This window comes from Filicampus tigris, chromosome 21 (assembly GCF_054856515.1).
Source record: "Filicampus tigris isolate MCC_2025a chromosome 21, RoL_Ftig_1.0, whole genome shotgun sequence".
Classification (NCBI taxonomy): Eukaryota; Metazoa; Chordata; class Actinopteri; order Syngnathiformes; family Syngnathidae; genus Filicampus; species Filicampus tigris.
The window spans coordinates 5,390,068-5,410,000 of record NC_141237.1 but is presented as its reverse complement, the minus strand read 5'-3'; the positions used below and the strand labels follow the sequence as shown (position 1 = coordinate 5,410,000).

General features: G+C 41.3%; 2 protein-coding genes across 7 annotated transcripts in view; one reads left to right on the top strand and one right to left on the bottom strand.

Annotated features, from left to right (window-relative positions):
• The window catches only part of ptprn2 (protein tyrosine phosphatase receptor type N2), a 115,136-nt gene extending 99,326 nt beyond the window's left edge, over positions 1–15,810 (top strand). The window contains exons 20-22 of the mRNA XM_086020114.1: positions 1,742–1,806; positions 3,323–3,396; positions 13,607–15,810. Coding sequence (XP_085876240.1) covers positions 1,742–1,806; positions 3,323–3,396; positions 13,607–13,678 — 211 coding nt within the window. The 3' untranslated portion in view covers positions 13,679–15,810. The remainder of the gene's footprint in view (positions 1–1,741; positions 1,807–3,322; positions 3,397–13,606) is intronic.
• dnajb6b (DnaJ heat shock protein family (Hsp40) member B6b) overlaps positions 4,125–19,933 on the bottom strand; it is a 28,829-nt gene continuing 13,020 nt past the window's right edge. The window contains exons 11-14 of one of the 6 annotated variants that reach the window (XM_086020130.1): positions 19,265–19,335; positions 14,922–14,979; positions 13,587–13,858; positions 4,125–4,455 (exon numbers count right to left, since the gene is read on the bottom strand). The gene's annotated coding sequence lies outside the window, so the exon portion shown is untranslated. Of the gene's footprint in view, positions 4,456–13,393; positions 13,859–14,921; positions 14,980–19,264; positions 19,336–19,933 lie in introns of those variants that run through there. The other 5 variants (XM_086020128.1, XM_086020131.1, XM_086020127.1 and 2 more) reach the window with 5 other exon arrangements.

Sequence of the window (19,933 nt, the reverse complement as noted above, 5' to 3'; positions counted from 1 at the left end):
GGAAACACCAAAATGTTTTGCAATTCGGAATCCCCCCTTTGTCATGTATGCCTGCTTCCGATTTGTGCTCTTTTGGCTATCATGAAATTAAAATGGGTCTTAGTCTTCAATTTCACGTAAGGTTAGAGTTAAAATAATCTAATTGTGATTTCACCCACACCCCAAATATTGCGATTTAATATGCATTTTTTGCCAAACTTTAACTATTAATGTGTACTAAAAATGAAAGGGTTTCCATTGCATCCCTGATGGTTCGTTTATGACAAAAAAATGTTTTTTTTTTTCCAAAAAACGCCTTAGGGTCAAAATGGTCATTTTGAAAACTCTTACTATAATTAGTCATTTTATTCCTCAAAAAACACCTTAGCCCTTGGGTGTTTCAAAAAATGCCTTACTATACCCTTACCACTTTAGAAAAAAAAAAAAAAAAAAGCCTATACCCTTACCAGTTTTTCGAAAAAAACGCTTTACTATACCCTTGCCACTTTTTTCGAAAAAAAACGCCTTACTTGCAATAATATAAACACAAATTCAAAAATGTAATAATTTACAAAAAATGTTAACGTATCAATTTTTTTCATGAACCAAAACAAATTTGCCTGTAAAAATGTAAACTTTCAGGTTGAACTTCATGCACGTTATAAACATCGAGAGCTCGCCAAAATTGAAAGAACCCGCATTAAAGCTTATAAAATTGTCATGATTCGTTTTACAACAACATTGAATAAATAGGACAGCACATATATATATTTTTTTATGAAGTTGTCAAAAGTTATGCCTTGCATAATCTTGCGTTTCTGAGCAGAAAAAAAAAAGTTGTCATCGAACGAGCCCGCATTAAATCCATGCATTTATTTAGCACTCTACAGACCACCACTATGGATAGCTTTGATTTGCTGTGTTGTTTTGGGGTTTTATTTTTGAGGGAGACGTTGACTGGTTACGCAAGGCATAAAAAGTTTGGCGAAAATCCGTCCAATGGTAAACCCCCAATATCCCGCCTGAGCACTTTTAACAGGCGCACCCTGTGAAGTCATGCGTGGGGCGGGAGCGCCGCCGCTGCGTCGATCGTGGATTAATGAAGCCGCCGTGTATCCGCGAACCCCCCAGACCCCCCCCCCCTCTTTCCGTTGGCCCGCGCCTTTATCGGAGAGATGTGCACGCCTTGTTTGCAATTAACATGCAGCGCCGCTGAATGGCCGGCGGGCACAAAGGGAGTCTTTTTAACACACCATCTCTGGAGTAATGGAGAGAGAGCAAGAGAAAAAAAGCAAGCCGCCCCCCCCCCTCCTCCCCTCGCACCCCCGAAAAAAAAAAAGCTGTTCTTCAAACCGCCCCTGGTCTCTCAACCTTCTCCTGTGCTCCCGAGGTGCATGCTTTTAAAAGCCTTTGTCCTCTTGTCCTCTGGTGGGCTCTCAGAAGGCCCCTCAAAGCGACTACCCTGACCACACGAGTCAATCGCATGCATTGCGTCATCCAGTATTCACACGCCCCGCTCGATATTCACAGTGCCTCTCGCGGAACTACGGGAAAAACTCTGGAATATGACAAGGAGAAAACAATATCACTTTATTGGAATAATCCTTGTCAGCAGTTCGTTTTTCGTTTTCATTCGTTTTTAAAACTCATTGTATCATTCAATAGTCACGCGTCCGGCCGTTTTTTTTTTTTTGTAATATTCGTCCTGTTTCTGAGCATCCACCTTCACGATCGGTTTCCTCTTGTCTGTGTCTAACTGCAGTGACGGCGCTGGCAGGAGTGGGACTTACATTCTGATTGACATGGTCCTCAACAGGATGGCAAAAGGTAAACGCTGGGCTCTTTCCACTCCCTCTGCTTGCGTTGCCCTGGCAACGCTCTGGTTTTCCATAGATGGTCTCGGTGATGCGTTGGAGGGTGACGCGGGGGCGCGGCTTGGAGGGAGTTGAGGGAACAAAAGCCCCTCCACCCCACAAAAGAGAAACCCGAAAGAAAAGATTAAAAAAAAAAAAAAAAGAAGCTATATGAACATTAGTAATTTAGTAGTCATTTATGCTGCTGTCACGCCGTATCGACCTGCATCACAATTGCCACATGAATTTAGATGGCACATGCATGGCAATGAAACTGCATTCATTTACGCTTTGAACACCGCCGTCATCAATGTTTCATAGAAGCAATGTGTTCATTGGATTTGTTTATTTATTTATTTATTTAATTTTTTTTTTCGTGATTGTCTTAGAGTTAACCCTTGGCTATTTGCGGGGCGTCGTGGATGTCGGCCGGCCCCCAAAGGTCAACCTGTGTCATTTAGAAGAGCCCCTCCATCGGGTTTGCTTGCCCTCTGACCTATGACCTCTCAACTTTGCCCCTGCCCCCAATTTAAAATGGCCACTCGCTAGAAAAGGTTGCGTCTGGCGCTGGTTCTTGGGTGACAAATGTCCGCGGCAATGAAAGCGACTGGGCGTGCTCTTTTTAACCTTTTGTTTCCTGAGCTCCCCCCCACTCGCCCGCCTGCTGTGTATAAAATGGACATAATCTGGCCCTCGAAAGCTTTTCTCTCGGTTCTTGTCTACTCTGGAATTCGGCCCTCCCTTGTTACACATGAAAGTCTTGTTTGGAGTCCTCAACTCTTTTTTCTTTTTTAAATTTTATATTATTTTAGCTCAGCCATGTTGACAAACACACATTGGCTTTGCTTATACGTAACCATGTCGGTTCGTGTGACGATGGGAGTTATCATCATGACGGTTTATATTTGAGAATAAAGCTCTTTCAAATATTGGTATTGTAAATTGGGAGAAAGGCGTAAATTCTAATTGTGAGACAATTGTAAAATTCTAATCATCTAATCAGAACGACATTAATATGAGTTGTTCTACGCAGAAGATAAAGAATATATGACTCTGGGTGCTGTATTGTCCGTCCACATGTGTTGCCGCACTGTTTTCTATTCAATCCGTCGCTGAAAGGATCATAGCACCGCAACGTTCATGCTTTTTAGCGTTAGCATTAACTAGCTAACTGTACGTTAACTCTCTTTGCTTTATGGCAGTAAATAAACATCATTTTTCCGAAAATAAAGTCCTCAAAAAAAATGAACTCGGGTTGAGTTGCACAGTTGTGTTCTGAGAGCATCGTCGCACCTTTCACATCACCCCCCCCACGCCCCCTTTTGCATATTTAATCAAGACGCGCGCCGTCCAAGCTATTTCCCAGGGATGAATGCAATCATTTGCAATCGGCGAGAGAACGGCGCGTGGAAAAGACGAGACTGACAGATGTGAGCTGGATTAGCACGGTTGCTTTGAACTGCCTCCAATGTTGTGCGCGTGTGTTGCAGGTGCTAAAGAGATTGATATTGCCGCTACCCTGGAGCACTTGAGAGACCAGAGAGCCGGCATGGTCCACACAAAGGTAAGACACTCCCACCCCTGCCTTTGAGCTCAAGAGGTTGTGGGGGTAGCAGATGAAAAGAAAACGCGTCGCCATTGTGTAACTCCTCCACTATGACGAAAGTTTGATTGGATGCCAGCGACCAATGTATTTGGAACTCCAAAGGCTTCTTTATACTCCCGCGGGCGACGTCACTGCGGCAACTACGGCGCGCAGTTTGTTTTTGTACTTGCGCGTAAACCGCACGCGTTGTTTTGAAATTGTGTTGCAGTTTTACTCCAAGTCACGGGGCGTCGCTACGGCTACGAGGACACCGCAGAGCGGGATTTCCTTTTATGGCCAATTCCGGTCTGCGTTTCAGAGGTGGGTAATCCAGGTCCAGAAAGTAAAAACCCTGCCACAGGTGCCTCTAATCAACCGAGCTCGTTTACCTGCCGGTTGAGTAGAAGCACCTGTGGCAGGGTTTTTACTTTCTGGACCTGGATTACCCACCTCTGGCGTTTTTTTACTGCCGGACAACGATCAAAAGGACAGCGACAACAGTGGATATCGTGCCTGCTAAAACAAAATGCGGCGATTGTCGCCCGCGGTGACGCGGGAGTATAAAGAGGCCTTTACAATCCACCTTAACTGTTTGACAAAAGGAAGACTTGCCAACAAATGATAGTTTATAAACCTTTGTATTAATACTTTTAATGAAGTAAAACATGTTAAAATACAGTAATTTTGTAAAGTGAAACATCACAAAATTGGGTTTTATTTTTTTTAATGGAAATTGATTCTGAAGGAAAAAGCTACAACAAGTCATAACTTTACAATAAAGTTAGGATCTTATTGGCAAAGGTGAGGTGGATGGCTACATATTTCTGACAACGTCGAAAATAGAAAAATTTGATCGGCCACCGGCGGCTCCCACGTATCGATCAAGTCTCCTTTCAGGCCTCGCTGTGTTGACACATCTAAAGGCCTCCGCACTCCTACGTTCCTCCTCTTTTTTTGCCCCTGAGCCTGGGGAGAGGAGTGCAAAAACAGCAGCAGCAGCTCACTGGGGGAAAACATCAATCTCGCTGTTCCTTTAATCTGGAGGGGGAAAAAGCAGCAAAAGACAAAAGTAAATCTGGGCTCACCTGCATTGCTACAAATACATTGTTATACATACACATGTGTGTACACACACCGGTGTATATACACAGGTGTGTACACACACCTGTGTATATACACCGGTGTGTATACATGTATATACACCGGTGTGTATACATGTATATACACCGGTGTGTATACATGTATATACATTTTTACACATTTGACGTTGCGCACCCACTATAAAGATTAAATGTGTAAAAAGTCAAAAATGTGTCATTTTCGGGTGACTTTTTCCCTATATAGTGGGCGCGCAACGTCAAATGTGTAAACGCAAAGTGTCAAATGTGTAAAAAGTCAAAAATGTGTCACTTTCGGGTGATCTTTTTCACTATATAGTCCCTATATAGTGGGCGCGCGTTGCGCGCCCACTATAAAGTGTCAAATGTGTAAAAAGTCAAAAATGTGTGCCCACTATATAGGGAAAAAGTCCCCCAAAAATGACACATTTTTGACTTTTTACACATTTGACACTTTATGGTGGGCGCGCGTTGCGCGCCCACTATATAGGGAAAAAGTCACCTGAAAATGACACATTTTTGACTTTTTACACATTTGACACTTTATAGTGGGCGCGCGTTGCGCGCCCACTATATAGGGAAAAAATCACCCGAAAGTGACACATTTTTGACTTTTTGCGCGCCCACTATATAGGGAAAAAGTCACCCAAAAATGACACATTTTTGACTTTTTACACATTTGACACTTTATAGTGGGCGCGCAACGCGCGCCCACTATGTAGGGAAAAAGTCACACGAAAATGACACATTTTTGACTTTTTACACATTTAATCTTTATAGTGGGTGCGCAACGTCAAATGTGTAAAAAGTCAAAAATGTGTCATTTCCGGGTGACTTTTTCCCTATATAGTGGGCGCGCGTTGCGCGCCCACTGTAAAGTGTCAAATGTGTAAAAAGTCAAAAATGTGTCACTTTCGGGTGATTTTTTCCCTATATAGTGGGCACACATTTTTGACTTTTTACACATTTGACACTTTATAGTGGGCGCGCAACGCGCGCCCACTATATAGGGAAAAAGTCACCCGAAAATGACACATTTTTGACTTTTTACACATTTGACACTTTATGGTGGGCGCGCGTTGCGCGCCCACTATATAGGGAAAAAGTCACCCGAAAATGACACATTTTTGACTTTTTACACATTTGACACTTTAAAGTGGGCGCGCGTTGCGCGCCCACTATATAGGGAAAAAGTCACCCGAAAATGACACATTTTTGACTTTTTACACATTTGACACTTTATGGTGGGCGCGCGTTGCGCGCCCACTATATAGGGAAAAAGTCACCCGAAAATGACACATTTTTGACTTTTTACACATTTGACACTTTAAAGTGGGCGCGCGTTGCGCGCCCACTATAAAGTGTCAAATGTGCAAAAAGTCAAAAATGTGTGCCCACTATATAGGGAAAAAATCACCTGAAAGTGACACATTTTTGACTTTTTACACATTTGACACTTTATAGTGGGCGCGCGTTGCGCGCCCACTATATAGGGAAAAGGTCACCCGAAAATGACATATTTTTGACTTTTTACACATTTGACACTTTATAGTGGGCGCGCAACGCGCGCCCACTATATAGGGAAAAAGTCACCTGAAAATGACACATTTTTGACTTTTTACACATTTGACACTTTATAGTGGGCGCGCGTTGCGCGCCCACTATATAGGGAAAAAGTCACCCGGAAATGACACATTTTTGACTTTTTACACATTTGACGTTGCGCACCCACTATAAAGATTAAATGTGTAAAAAGTCAAAAATGTGTCATTTCCGGGTGACTTTTTCCCTATATAGTGGGCGCGCGTTGCGCGCCCACTATAAAGTGTCAAATGTGTAAAAAGTCAAAAATGTGTCATTTTCAGGTGACTTTTTCCCTATATAGTGGGCGCGCGTTGCGCGCCCACTATAAAGTGTCAAATGTGCAAAAAGTCAAAAATGTGTCACTTTCGGGTGATTTTTTCCCTATATAGTGGGCGCGCGTTGCGCGCCCACTATAAAGTGTCAAATGTGTAAAAAGTCAAAAATGTGTCATTTTCAGGTGACTTTCTCCCTATATAGTGGGCGCGCAACGCGCGCCCACCATAAGGTGTCAAATGTGTAAAAAGTCAAAAATGTGTGCCCACTATATAGGGAAAAAATCACCCGAAAGTGACACATTTTTGACTTTTTGCACATTTGACACTTTATAGTGGGCGCGCAACGCGCGCCCACTATATAGGGAAAAAGTCACCTGAAAATGACACATTTTTGACTTTTTACACATTTGACACTTTATAGTGGGCGCGCAACGCGCGCCCACTATATAGGGAAAAAGTCACCTGAAAATGACACATTTTTGACTTTTTACACATTTGACACTTTATAGTGGGCGCGCGTTGCGCGCCCACTATATAGGGAAAAAGTCACCCGGAAATGACACATTTTTGACTTTTTACACATTTGACGTTGCGCACCCACTATAAAGATTAAATGTGTAAAAAGTCAAAAATGTGTCATTTCCGGGTGACTTTTTCCCTATATAGTGGGCGCGCGTTGCGCGCCCACTATAAAGTGTCAAATGTGTAAAAAGTCAAAAATGTGTCATTTTCAGGTGACTTTTTCCCTATATAGTGGGCGCGCGTTGCGCGCCCACTATAAAGTGTCAAATGTGCAAAAAGTCAAAAATGTGTCACTTTCGGGTGATTTTTTCCCTATATAGTGGGCGCGCGTTGCGCGCCCACTATAAAGTGTCAAATGTGTAAAAAGTCAAAAATGTGTCATTTTCAGGTGACTTTCTCCCTATATAGTGGGCGCGCAACGCGCGCCCACCATAAGGTGTCAAATGTGTAAAAAGTCAAAAATGTGTGCCCACTATATAGGGAAAAAATCACCCGAAAGTGACACATTTTTGACTTTTTGCACATTTGACACTTTATAGTGGGCGCGCAACGCGCGCCCACTATATAGGGAAAAAGTCACCTGAAAATGACACATTTTTGACTTTTTACACATTTGACACTTTATAGTGGGCGCGCAACGCGCGCCCACTATATAGGGAAAAAATCACCCGAAAGTGACACATTTTTGACTTTTTACACATTTAATCTTTATAGTGGGTGCGCAACGTCAAATGTGTAAAAAGTCAAAAATGTGTCATTTTCGTGTGACTTTTTCCCTATATAGTGGGCGCGCGTTGCGCGCCCACTATAAAGTGTCAAATGTGTAAAAAGTCAAAAATATGTCATTTCCGGGTGACTTTTTCCCCATATAGTGGGCGCGCGTTGCGCGCCCACTATAAAGTGTCAAATGTGTAAAAAGTCAAAAATGTGTCATTTTCAGGTGACTTTTTCCCTATATAGTGGGCGCGCGTTGCGCGCCCACTATAAAGTGTCAAATGTGCAAAAAGTCAAAAATGTGTGCCCACTATATAGGGAAAAAATCACCTGAAAGTGACACATTTTTGACTTTTTACACATTTGACACTTTATAGTGGGCGCGCGTTGCGCGCCCACTATATAGGGAAAAGGTCACCCGAAAATGACATATTTTTGACTTTTTACACATTTGACACTTTATAGTGGGCGCGCAACGCGCGCCCACTATATAGGGAAAAAGTCACCTGAAAATGACACATTTTTGACTTTTTACACATTTGACACTTTATAGTGGGCGCGCGTTGCGCGCCCACTATATAGGGAAAAAGTCACCCGGAAATGACACATTTTTGACTTTTTACACATTTGACGTTGCGCACCCACTATAAAGATTAAATGTGTAAAAAGTCAAAAATGTGTCATTTCCGGGTGACTTTTTCCCTATATAGTGGGCGCGCGTTGCGCGCCCACTATAAAGTGTCAAATGTGTAAAAAGTCAAAAATGTGTCATTTTCAGGTGACTTTTTCCCTATATAGTGGGCGCGCGTTGCGCGCCCACTATAAAGTGTCAAATGTGCAAAAAGTCAAAAATGTGTCACTTTCGGGTGATTTTTTCCCTATATAGTGGGCGCGCGTTGCGCGCCCACTATAGTGTCAAATGTGTAAAAAGTCAAAAATGTGTCATTTTCAGGTGACTTTCTCCCTATATAGTGGGCGCGCAACGCGCGCCCACCATAAGGTGTCAAATGTGTAAAAAGTCAAAAATGTGTGCCCACTATATAGGGAAAAAATCACCCGAAAGTGACACATTTTTGACTTTTTGCACATTTGACACTTTATAGTGGGCGCGCAACGCGCGCCCACTATATAGGGAAAAAGTCACCTGAAAATGACACATTTTTGACTTTTTACACATTTGACACTTTATAGTGGGCGCGCAACGCGCGCCCACTATATAGGGAAAAAGTCACCTGAAAATGACACATTTTTGACTTTTTACACATTTGACACTTTATAGTGGGCGCGCGTTGCGCGCCCACTATATAGGGAAAAAGTCACCCGGAAATGACACATTTTTGACTTTTTACACATTTGACGTTGCGCACCCACTATAAAGATTAAATGTGTAAAAAGTCAAAAATGTGTCATTTCCGGGTGACTTTTTCCCTATATAGTGGGCGCGCGTTGCGCGCCCACTATAAAGTGTCAAATGTGTAAAAAGTCAAAAATGTGTCATTTTCAGGTGACTTTTTCCCTATATAGTGGGCGCGCGTTGCGCGCCCACTATAAAGTGTCAAATGTGCAAAAAGTCAAAAATGTGTCACTTTCGGGTGATTTTTTCCCTATATAGTGGGCGCGCGTTGCGCGCCCACTATAAAGTGTCAAATGTGTAAAAAGTCAAAAATGTGTCATTTTCAGGTGACTTTCTCCCTATATAGTGGGCGCGCAACGCGCGCCCACCATAAGGTGTCAAATGTGTAAAAAGTCAAAAATGTGTGCCCACTATATAGGGAAAAAATCACCCGAAAGTGACACATTTTTGACTTTTTGCACATTTGACACTTTATAGTGGGCGCGCAACGCGCGCCCACTATATAGGGAAAAAGTCACCTGAAAATGACACATTTTTGACTTTTTACACATTTGACACTTTATGGTGGGCGCGCGTTGCGCGCCCACTATATAGGGAAAAAGTCACCCGAAAGTGACACATTTTTGACTTTTTGACGGGTGATTTTTTCCCTATATAGGCAACGCGCGCCCACTATAAAGTGTCAAATGTGTAAAAAGTCAAAAATGTGTCATTTTCAGGTGACTTTTTCCCTATATAGTGGGCGCGCAACGCGCGCCCACCATAAGGTGTCAAATGTGTAAAAAGTCAAAAATGTGTGCCCACTATATAGGGAAAAAATCACCCGAAAGTGACACATTTTTGACTTTTTGCACATTTGACACTTTATAGTGGGCGCGCGTTGCGCGCCCACTATATAGGGAAAAAGTCACCTGAAAATGACACATTTTTGACTTTTTACACATTTGACACTTTGCGCGCCCACTATGTAGGGAAAAAGTCACACAAAAATGACACATTTTTGACTTTTTACACATTTAATCTTTATAGTGGGTGCGCAACATCAAATGTTGCGCGCCCACTATAAAGTGTCAAATGTGTAAAAAGTCAAAAATGTGTCACTTTCGGGTGATTTTTTTCCCTATATAGTGGGCGCGCGTTGCGCGCCCACTATAAAGTGTCAAATGTGTAAAAAGTCAAAAATGTGTCACTTTCGGGTGATTTTTTTCCCTATATAGTGGGCGCGCGTTGCGCGCCCACTGTAAAGTGTCAAATGTGTAAAAAGTCAAAAATGTGTCACTTTCGGGTGATTTTTTCCTTATATAGTGGGCACACATTTTTGACTTTTTACACATTTGACACTTTATAGTGGGCGCGCAACGCGCGCCCACTATATAGGGAAAAAGTCACCCGAAAATGACACATTTTTGACTTTTTACACATTTGACACCTTATGGTGGGCGCGCGTTGCGCGCCCACTATATAGGGAAAAAGTCACCCGAAAGTGACACATTTTTGACTTTTTGACGGGTGATTTTTTCCCTATATAGGCAACGCGCGCCCACTATAAAGTGTCAAATGTGTAAAAAGTCAACGCGCGCCCACTATATAGGGAAAAAATCACCCGAAAGTGACACATTTTTGACTTTTTACACATTTAATCTTTATAGTGGGTGCGCAACGTCAAATGTGTAAAAAGTCAAAAATGTGTCATTTTCGTGTGACTTTTTCCCTATATAGTGGGCGCGCGTTGCGCGCCCACTATAAAGTGTCAAATGTGTAAAAAGTCAAAAATGTGTCACTTTCGGGTGATTTTTTTCCCTATATAGTGGGCGCGCGTTGCGCGCCCACTGTAAAGTGTCAAATGTGTAAAAAGTCAAAAATGTGTCACTTTCGGGTGATTTTTTCCCTATATAGTGGGCACACATTTTTGACTTTTTACACATTTGACACTTTATAGTGGGCGCGCAACGCGCGCCCACTATATAGGGAAAAAGTCACCCGAAAATGACACATTTTTGACTTTTTACACATTTGACACTTTATGGTGGGCGCGCGTTGCGCGCCCACTATATAGGGAAAAAGTCACCCGAAAGTGACACATTTTTGACTTTTTGACGGGTGATTTTTTCCCTATATAGGCAACGCGCGCCCACTATAAAGTGTCAAATGTGTAAAAAGTCAAAAATGTGTCATTTTCAGGTGACTTTTTCCCTATATAGTGGGCGCGCAACGCGCGCCCACCATAAGGTGTCAAATGTGTAAAAAGTCAAAAATGTGTGCCCACTATATAGGGAAAAAATCACCCGAAAGTGACACATTTTTGACTTTTTGCACATTTGACACTTTATAGTGGGCGCGCGTTGCGCGCCCACTATATAGGGAAAAAGTCACCTGAAAATGACACATTTTTGACTTTTTACACATTTGACACTTTGCGCGCCCACTATGTAGGGAAAAAGTCACACGAAAATGACACATTTTTGACTTTTTACACACTTAATCTTTATAGTGGGTGCGCAACATCAAATGTTGCGCGCCCACTATAAAGTGTCAAATGTGTAAAAAGTCAAAAATGTGTCACTTTCGGGTGATTTTTTTCCCTATATAGTGGGCGCGCGTTGCGCGCCCACTATAAAGTGTCAAATGTGTAAAAAGTCAAAAATGTGTCACTTTCGGGTGATTTTTTTCCCTATATAGTGGGCGCGCGTTGCGCGCCCACTGTAAAGTGTCAAATGTGTAAAAAGTCAAAAATGTGTCACTTTCGGGTGATTTTTTCCCTATATAGTGGGCACACATTTTTGACTTTTTACACATTTGACACTTTATAGTGGGCGCGCAACGCGCGCCCACTATATAGGGAAAAAGTCACCTGAAAATGACACATTTTTGACTTTTTACACATTTGACACTTTAAAGTGGGCGCGCGTTGCGCGCCCACTATATAGGGAAAAAGTCACCCGAAAATGACACATTTTTGACTTTTTACACATTTGACACTTTATAGTGGGCGCGCGTTGCGCGCCCACTATATAGGGAAAAAGTCACCCGAAAATGACACATTTTTGACTTTTTACACATTTGACACTTTATGGTGGGCGCGCGTTGCGCGCCCACTATATAGGGAAAAAGTCACCCGGAAATGACACATTTTTGACTTTTTACACATTTGACACTTTAAAGTGGGCGCGCGTTGCGCGCCCACTATATAGGGAAAAAGTCACCCGAAAATGACACATTTTTGACTTTTTGACGGGTGATTTTTTCCCTATATAGTGGGCGCGCAACGCGCGCCCACTATAAAGTGTCAAATGTGTAAAAAGTCAAAAATGTGTCATTTTCAGGTGACTTTTTCCCTATATAGTGGGCGCGCAACGCGCGCCCACCATAAGGTGTCAAATGTGTAAAAAGTCAAAAATGTGTGCCCACTATATAGGGAAAAAGTCACCTGAAAATGACACATTTTTGACTTTTTACACATTTGACACTTTATGGTGGGCGCGTGTTGCGCGCCCACTATATAGGGAAAAAGTCACCTGAAAATGACACATTTTTGACTTTTTACACATTTGACACTTTATAGTGGGCGCGCGTTGCGCGCCCACTATATAGGGAAAAAGTCACCTGAAAATGACACATTTTTGACTTTTTACACATTTGACACTTTAAAGTGGGCGCGCGTTGCGCGCCCACTATATAGGGAAAAAGTCACCCGAAAATGACACATTTTTGACTTTTTACACATTTAATCTTTATAGTGGGTGCGCAACGTCAAATGTGTAAAAAGTCAAAAATGTGTCATTTCCGGGTGACTTTTTCCCTATATAGTGGGCGCGCGTTGCGCGCCCACTATAGAGTGTCAAATATGTAAAAAGTCAAAAATGTGTCATTTTTGGGTGACTTTTTCCCTATATAAAGTTTCAAATGTGTAAAAAGTCAAAAATGTGTGCCCACTATATAGGGAAAAAGTCACCTGAAAATGACACATTTTTGACTTTTTACACATTTGACACTTTATAGTGGGCGCGCAACGCGCGCCCACTATATAGGGAAAAAGTCACCCGAAAGTGACACATTTTTGACTTTTTGCACATTTGACACTTTATAGTTGCGCACCCACTATATAGGGAAAAAGTCACCCGGAAATGACACATTTTTGACTTTTTACACATTTGACGTTGTGCACCCACTATAAAGGTGATTTTTTTCCCTATATAGTGGGCGCGCGTTGCGCGCCCACTATAGTGTCAAATGTGTAAAAAGTAAAAAATGTGTCATTTTCGGGTGACTTTTTCCCTATATAGTGGGCACACATTTTTGACTTTTTACACATTTGACACTTTACAGTGGGCGCGCGTTGCGCGCCCACTATATAGGGAAAAAGTCACCCGAAAATGACACATTTTTGACTTTGTGTCGTGTAAAAAGTCAAAAATGTGTCACTTTCGGGTGATTTTTTCCCTATATAGTGGGCGCGCGTTGCGCGCCCACTGTAAAGTGTCAAATGTGTAAAAAGTCAAAAATGTGTGCCCACTATATAGGGAAAAAGTCACCCAAAAATGACACATTTTTTACTTTTTACCACGTGTGTATACATGTGAGTATTTATGTCACAAATCTAACATCCTTTTGTCATCCCGCAGGAGCAGTTTGAGTTCGTGCTGACGGCCGTGGCCGAGGAGGTGAACGCCATCCTCAAAGCGATGCCTCAGTGAACGCCGCACACCTCTTCTTCTTCAAGCTCTCTATATATACACTGTATAAATGAATAAAGATATATCTTTGAATATACACTCACATTCAGTGTGTCGTGCAGCTCTTTCAGTGGCCAAAGACCCCATTCAGGTACAACCAGTTTGTCCAGGCTCTGAGCTGATTGGATGCCTGAGTCAGATCTGAAGGTCAATCGTTCAATGAAAAGCATGTCTGTTTAACGCCAAATGAAAACCCTTTTTTTCCCACATAGACTTAACAATTGAGACACCTATTTAAAGGGCAAGTCAAGACAAACATTTTTTTCCAATAATATGTTCTATGCAAGCCCACTCGTTGAAACAAGGATTTCTAATAATTATTGCGTTTGTGGAATAATCCAACGGTTTTTAGCCATTTCAGGGGGGCGGCCATTTTGTCACTTCTGTCGACTGACAATGACATCACAGCTGACCTGTTTTCTGAAGCCGAGCCGTGATTGGTTGTTACCTGAGTCCTGAGCAGTTGCGATGTCATTTTCAATGGACAGAAGTGACAAAATGGCCGCTCCCAGAGATGGCGAAAAACGGGTGCCTTCAGCTGCTCAACTCATATTCCACAAACGCAATATTAATCAGAAGGCCGTGTTTCAACTGGTGGGCCTGCTGGGAACATATTCTTGAAAAAAATATGTTTGGGTTGACTTCGACTTTAATAAGGATAAAGTTATAGTGTGTAAAAAAACAACTTGGCATTACATGAATAAAATCGTGACTTTATTCTTGCTTATTTGACTCTTTACAAAATCCTCCTTTTTTTCTAAAGAAAAATATTTGAGAATTAATTGGAATAATTATTGTGCTAAAGTAACAATGTTATGAGAAATTTATTTTTACAAGAAAAATAAGTATTTAAGCAATGAATTAAACTAAAGTATTATTACTACGGTAGATAAAATATTTATTTTTTTCTTGCTGGAAAAATTCCATATTTCACAATAATCCAGTCTACATTGAGAATAAAGTTGTAATATCACAATAATCGTGTTACAATATTACTATTGTATTAAGAAAACAGTTATTGCATCATTATGTGAATTTTATTTTGGACAAAGCCATCTTATGGGGAGAAAAAAAATTAACGGCAAAGTTATTGTAATTTTAGAAAGGTTTCTGACCGTGACTGGCTACAAACAAAAAAGTCACAGAGAAGTGAAGAAATGCTTTTCATTAAACAGCCTGTGTCTGTGAGTGTGACAAGACGTACCTGAACGCAGTGTTCTCGTGCCACTGGTCAGCTTTGACATCACGACGAGTGAAGAATTCTAGCAATGTAAAAAAAATATATATATTTAAAAACAAAAATCAAGCATATGCACTGCTATGATTATGTACAGTTGACTGTATGGATTGTAATATTGTACAAATGACACGTTAGACTAAGACGCCATCATTTTGGAACATTTCAAGCAAAGAGTATTATTGTAATCAGCTTTAAAAAAAACAAATAAGATAAGTCATAACAACAAGACAAATGTCATGAAATACGAAAAAGAATTGAGTCGCAAGTCCAAGAATAATGCCTATTGTTTACCAAAATAGGCATAACTCCAAGTGAGCAGAGTCAATGTTCAACAGTTTGCTGGCGTAGTTGTCTACAAAGATGACATTAAGACTGCGCAAACGTTTCTGTCTGCTGACAAGGACGAATCTCCGACTGTGAAAATGACTCATATTACTGCTTTATTTCTGTGACTACGACATTTTTTTTTTTCCTCTCCTCCTTGTAACTTTTTCAAATAATAATTCTTCTTTTCGGCGCTACCCTATAGCTCGTTGCCAAACGTACACGTGAACGTTAACGTTAAAAAAAGTTCACTCACAACGCTGCGGCATCGCTCATTGACACCACATGACTGCTAATAATAACTACAAGTGGAGTCTTGTCCTCTTACTATCGCTCGAAAGTGCTCCATCTATTTACCGAGGATGTGTGCTAGCGTCGTGGTTGTTGTATTCATGTATCGCGGAGGCATTGTGATTTGTTGTGCAATATAACTACGGTGTGACTTCCTCGACTAGAGTGACTCCCATGACTCCCATTTTTGTGTCTGCACTGTAACTGTCATTGGTAGTAAAAATCATTCAAATGCAAATTGTCTTGTCTTTTTTTCTAATCACGTTGGAAAAGTCAACAAATTTTGCGAGCGTTTTTATGTAGAGAAAGAGAGTACCTAGCTTTGACTTTACGCGGTAGTGTACACTGAAAAATATTTAAAAATATAACATATATCTAAATATCTCAAATATATTTTGTAGGGGTAAAACGGTAACATTACAATAAAAAGTTTCGCTTTTGTTTTCCTCGAGATAAAACCTCATGACGTTATTTTTTCTTTTTTTTGGAATTAAATGAAGTCATTTTTTGTTGTTGTTAGGGTTGCTCTTAACACACACTATAAGACTTCAGTCATTAGCTTTGTTTTTACGTCACAGAAGATTAACTCCCCGAGTGTTGGGCTTGTTTGGAAAAGCGCCTGGGATGCTTTCCAAGAAAGAAAAAAGCCCAACGTGCGCGCCTTGTCTGTTGGTGAAAGGTGAACAGATCGGCGCGACCGAGCCTTCATGTCGCTCCAAGTCCTCGGCGGCTTTGATCGAGTCCACTTTTCAAATCGGCTAAGTCGCCTGAGAACAGTCATCCTCTGCCTCCATAATTAAAAGTACACTTCTAACATTTATGATCTACAACATACGCAGGCGTTTATATAAAGCTATTTCAAGAAACTATGGGAATGCGGTTGAAATATTCCACCACAGATCAAGACAGAAATTAACCACATAAAAAAAATAAAAATAATGTGGTAATTGTTTAAACCTTTAGCTAGCATCATAGAGCTACGTGCTATCCGAATGTCTTGGCTTGCTAGCTAGTGAGGCTTAGCTCGGTTGCAAAAAAAAAACAAACGTCTTACAAATTTTGATGGGAAAAGGGGAGTATGGATGAAATTTCTCACCACATCTCAAAATATAATCTCCAAAAATGTCAATTACATTTATTTCAACATTTAACAGACAGCTATGTGCAATATCAGAATTTTTCTAGCTTTTGAGGTTTAGCTTGATAGCGTTATACAAATTCGGAGGAAAGTGCGGGCTATGGGTAAAATGTCACCGCAAGTCTTAACAAAAAGCGATGAAAATAATTGTATATAAATAACTTGTAAAAGATCCGCACAGAAAGGCCGCAGCTGTAACTTTATTTATTTATTTTCAAAAAAAACGCTAACCATAAAATGATGTCGTCGTTTAGTTCGAGTACATGTCGACACGGAGCAGGCGGTGACACTTCACGCGCGTGGCATTTGGCGGCTGTGTTTGCGCGTCTTCGCTGACCACCGCTGACAGCGACGACTGTCACTCATCTTAAGCGAGTTTCTCAACGCGTATCTGGCAGGCGCACTCCGCCGGGATCTCGGCCATTTGCATAGCCAGATTGCTTTCTTTGCCTTGGATGGGGGGTGCGCCTCTTTTTGCATAATTGTCGTTGATAAACACATCGCGAGGAGAAAATGGCGAAGCGCTGGATTTGTGGTCGGGCTGCAATTGGCAACGTCATTGGTTTGGCTGTTAGTTCCCAGGATGTTTTGGAGTCGAAAAATGCAGCATACCAAACTCAAACCGATTAGTTAAAAAAAAAAAAAAAAAAAAGCTGCAAACGACTGTCCAACAAACGGATGACAATGTCGTCGCCTTGTCTTTGATTGGCTGTGCTCGTGGTGGGTTGTTGCTGTTGCTAGGCAACTGTTACTAGGACGGTTGCCATGTTAGAGGCTCACTAGGAAACGTCATGAATCATGGATGCTAGACCTTTTTTTTCTCCTTTTTTTTTTTTTTTTACCTCCTCCCTCATCTGTAATGCAGATGAGCCCCCAGCACACACACACAAACAAACACGCTTGTTGCATTTTGGGGGAAAAAATGTGTATGATGTACAGACTAACTTTTTTTTTCTTTTAATATTTTGAGCATTTAGACGATAAATGTTCCAAAGTGTGAACCTAACAGCCAAACTGACACTGTTTGTCACTGTTGTGATTTTTCAACATTTTTAGCGTTTGGATGTTAAAAAAATAAACACTTTCTCATTTTTGTGTTTTCAAGCCTTAAAATGATAACGTTGTGTAACTTTGGGGGAAAACTGACTTTTTTTTTTTTGTTATATTTTTTCACGCATGTCTATGCTAAACATGGAACGCGTCGCAGTTTTTCACAAGCTTAAGAGTTGGATGAAAGAAAACGAGCGAACCGCGTAAAACATTGTCACCTACAGGCGAAAAAGCGCAACGCAAAGCTAATTTAACGGGAGCACGACCGAGGAGCCGACTCCAGCGTCGTTCGTGTTTCACAGTTTTTCATGCGCAGCGATGTCATTTTCATCAACGCCAACTTTGTAACACTCAACAACAATACTCAACCCTTCAAGGTTTTGGCTTTTTGAGATGTGTTTTTGGACTCCAAGATGCATCTGTCGTATAAACTAACCACTAAAACTACACCGTTTTGTCATTTATGGTCTGCTAATCTGCATGGCAACAGTGTCATTGAAACATAATTAGCAAGAAGGAGTTGTTTGAGGGCAGCAGGTGGCTTTTTTGTTCCATATTATCGCCGTCATTTGGGCTTCCTCGATGGTAGCGTCTTCATCCCCTACAAGTGTTTTTAAGGAGGGCGGGTGGGGGGTGGGGGCCGAATCCTTCGGCAGCGCTTTGACCCGAACTCGTTTTCTTTCATCCCACGCGATTGGTAAGTCCTTGAACGCAACAAAAGCCCGGGCTGCTTACACATTTTTCCCTCGGCGGCGAGCATTCAAAGTGTGTTTGATACTCGGTGGAATTACCAGCAATTTGCGCTCCAAACTAATTAGAGGCTGCGAGGGGGGAAAACACAAGAGACGGCGTCTTGTTGCGTTTTATGGTGATTCTGCGAAATCAGCACAGCCTATGAACGCAAGTTTATTCATCGGAACATTTGTCACCATTGCTCCTTTAAATGACGACACAAACAAGAGAAGCCCTTTCTCTCCTTCTGCATGTCATATGACATTGATAAAATCTGCAGCATGCAATTGGCAACACCTGATTGTTTTTTTTTTACAGTTTGTTGCTTCTTTGTAGGCAGGTCAAGGAAAAGTTAAAGGAGACATGGCCATCCCCTGACCTCAACCCCATTGAGAACCACTATTTTTATTTCAATAATTTCCAGGTGTTTCAATTTCTTAATAGCTGTATGTCATTACTATCTGTAAGTTTACCTACATTTGAATAAAAATCTTGGCAGAACGTGGCGGGTCAAAGAACCAGAGGCGGACACTAAATTTTGCCAGTCAATCGTTCGTCGGCGGCCGTCATGTTGTTTTAACCGCGCTTCCGTCATCGCATCAGTCAGTAAATTTCACCAGTTCGTCAATCCGTCCAAAAAAAAAAAAAAATTCACTTATAGTATTTATCTATTGAATTGTTAAGTACAACGGGAGCACTCTGGCGACGGCCTGCCTCTGTTTTAACTCCTAAAACACCATACAAAATTCATTTAAAGTTTAAAATGGCTTACCTTAACCAACAATCCCGCTCCGCATTGTTGCCAAGGGGAGAGTCCAATCCAAGATGCTCGCGCTCCTGCTCCTGTCAACAGACCCATTTTCAGTTTGGAAACATATGACATAATCAGGATGTGCATGCATTGTTGCCGCGGAAAGAACAGCGGGGTTCGTGAATATGTACACTAAAAGACTAAATCAAAGAGCTTAAAGCAAAGGAATGCCAATTCATTTTGCAAAGGGGTCAACTTTGTCTATATGATTTTTAAGGTATTTAGAAAAGGTGTATTGTCTTCTTTCAATAAATTACTATGAATGTCGATATGGTATTAATTGTTATAATTAGGAAATACACATTTTTAACAAATATATTAAAATGACTTCTTTACACTTAAACAATTATAGCATTGATTTAGTGCACCTAAATTATAGCACTGATTTAGTGCACCTACTAATATTAGTTGTTCCTAGTCAGGACTACAAAATGTGGGAAGCATAATCATTGACAGTGATGTATAATGATAAAGTGACGACTTAACGCGTACAGTATGAGAATGTATATTTGTGTACAGTATGAGCAGGCCTAATCTTCTTGGCCCTCTTCCTTCCACCATGCAAGAAATGAGATGTTGCTAACATGAAGACCACTCTTGTCATTTTGCAAGTTTCTTTTTTTTTTTTTT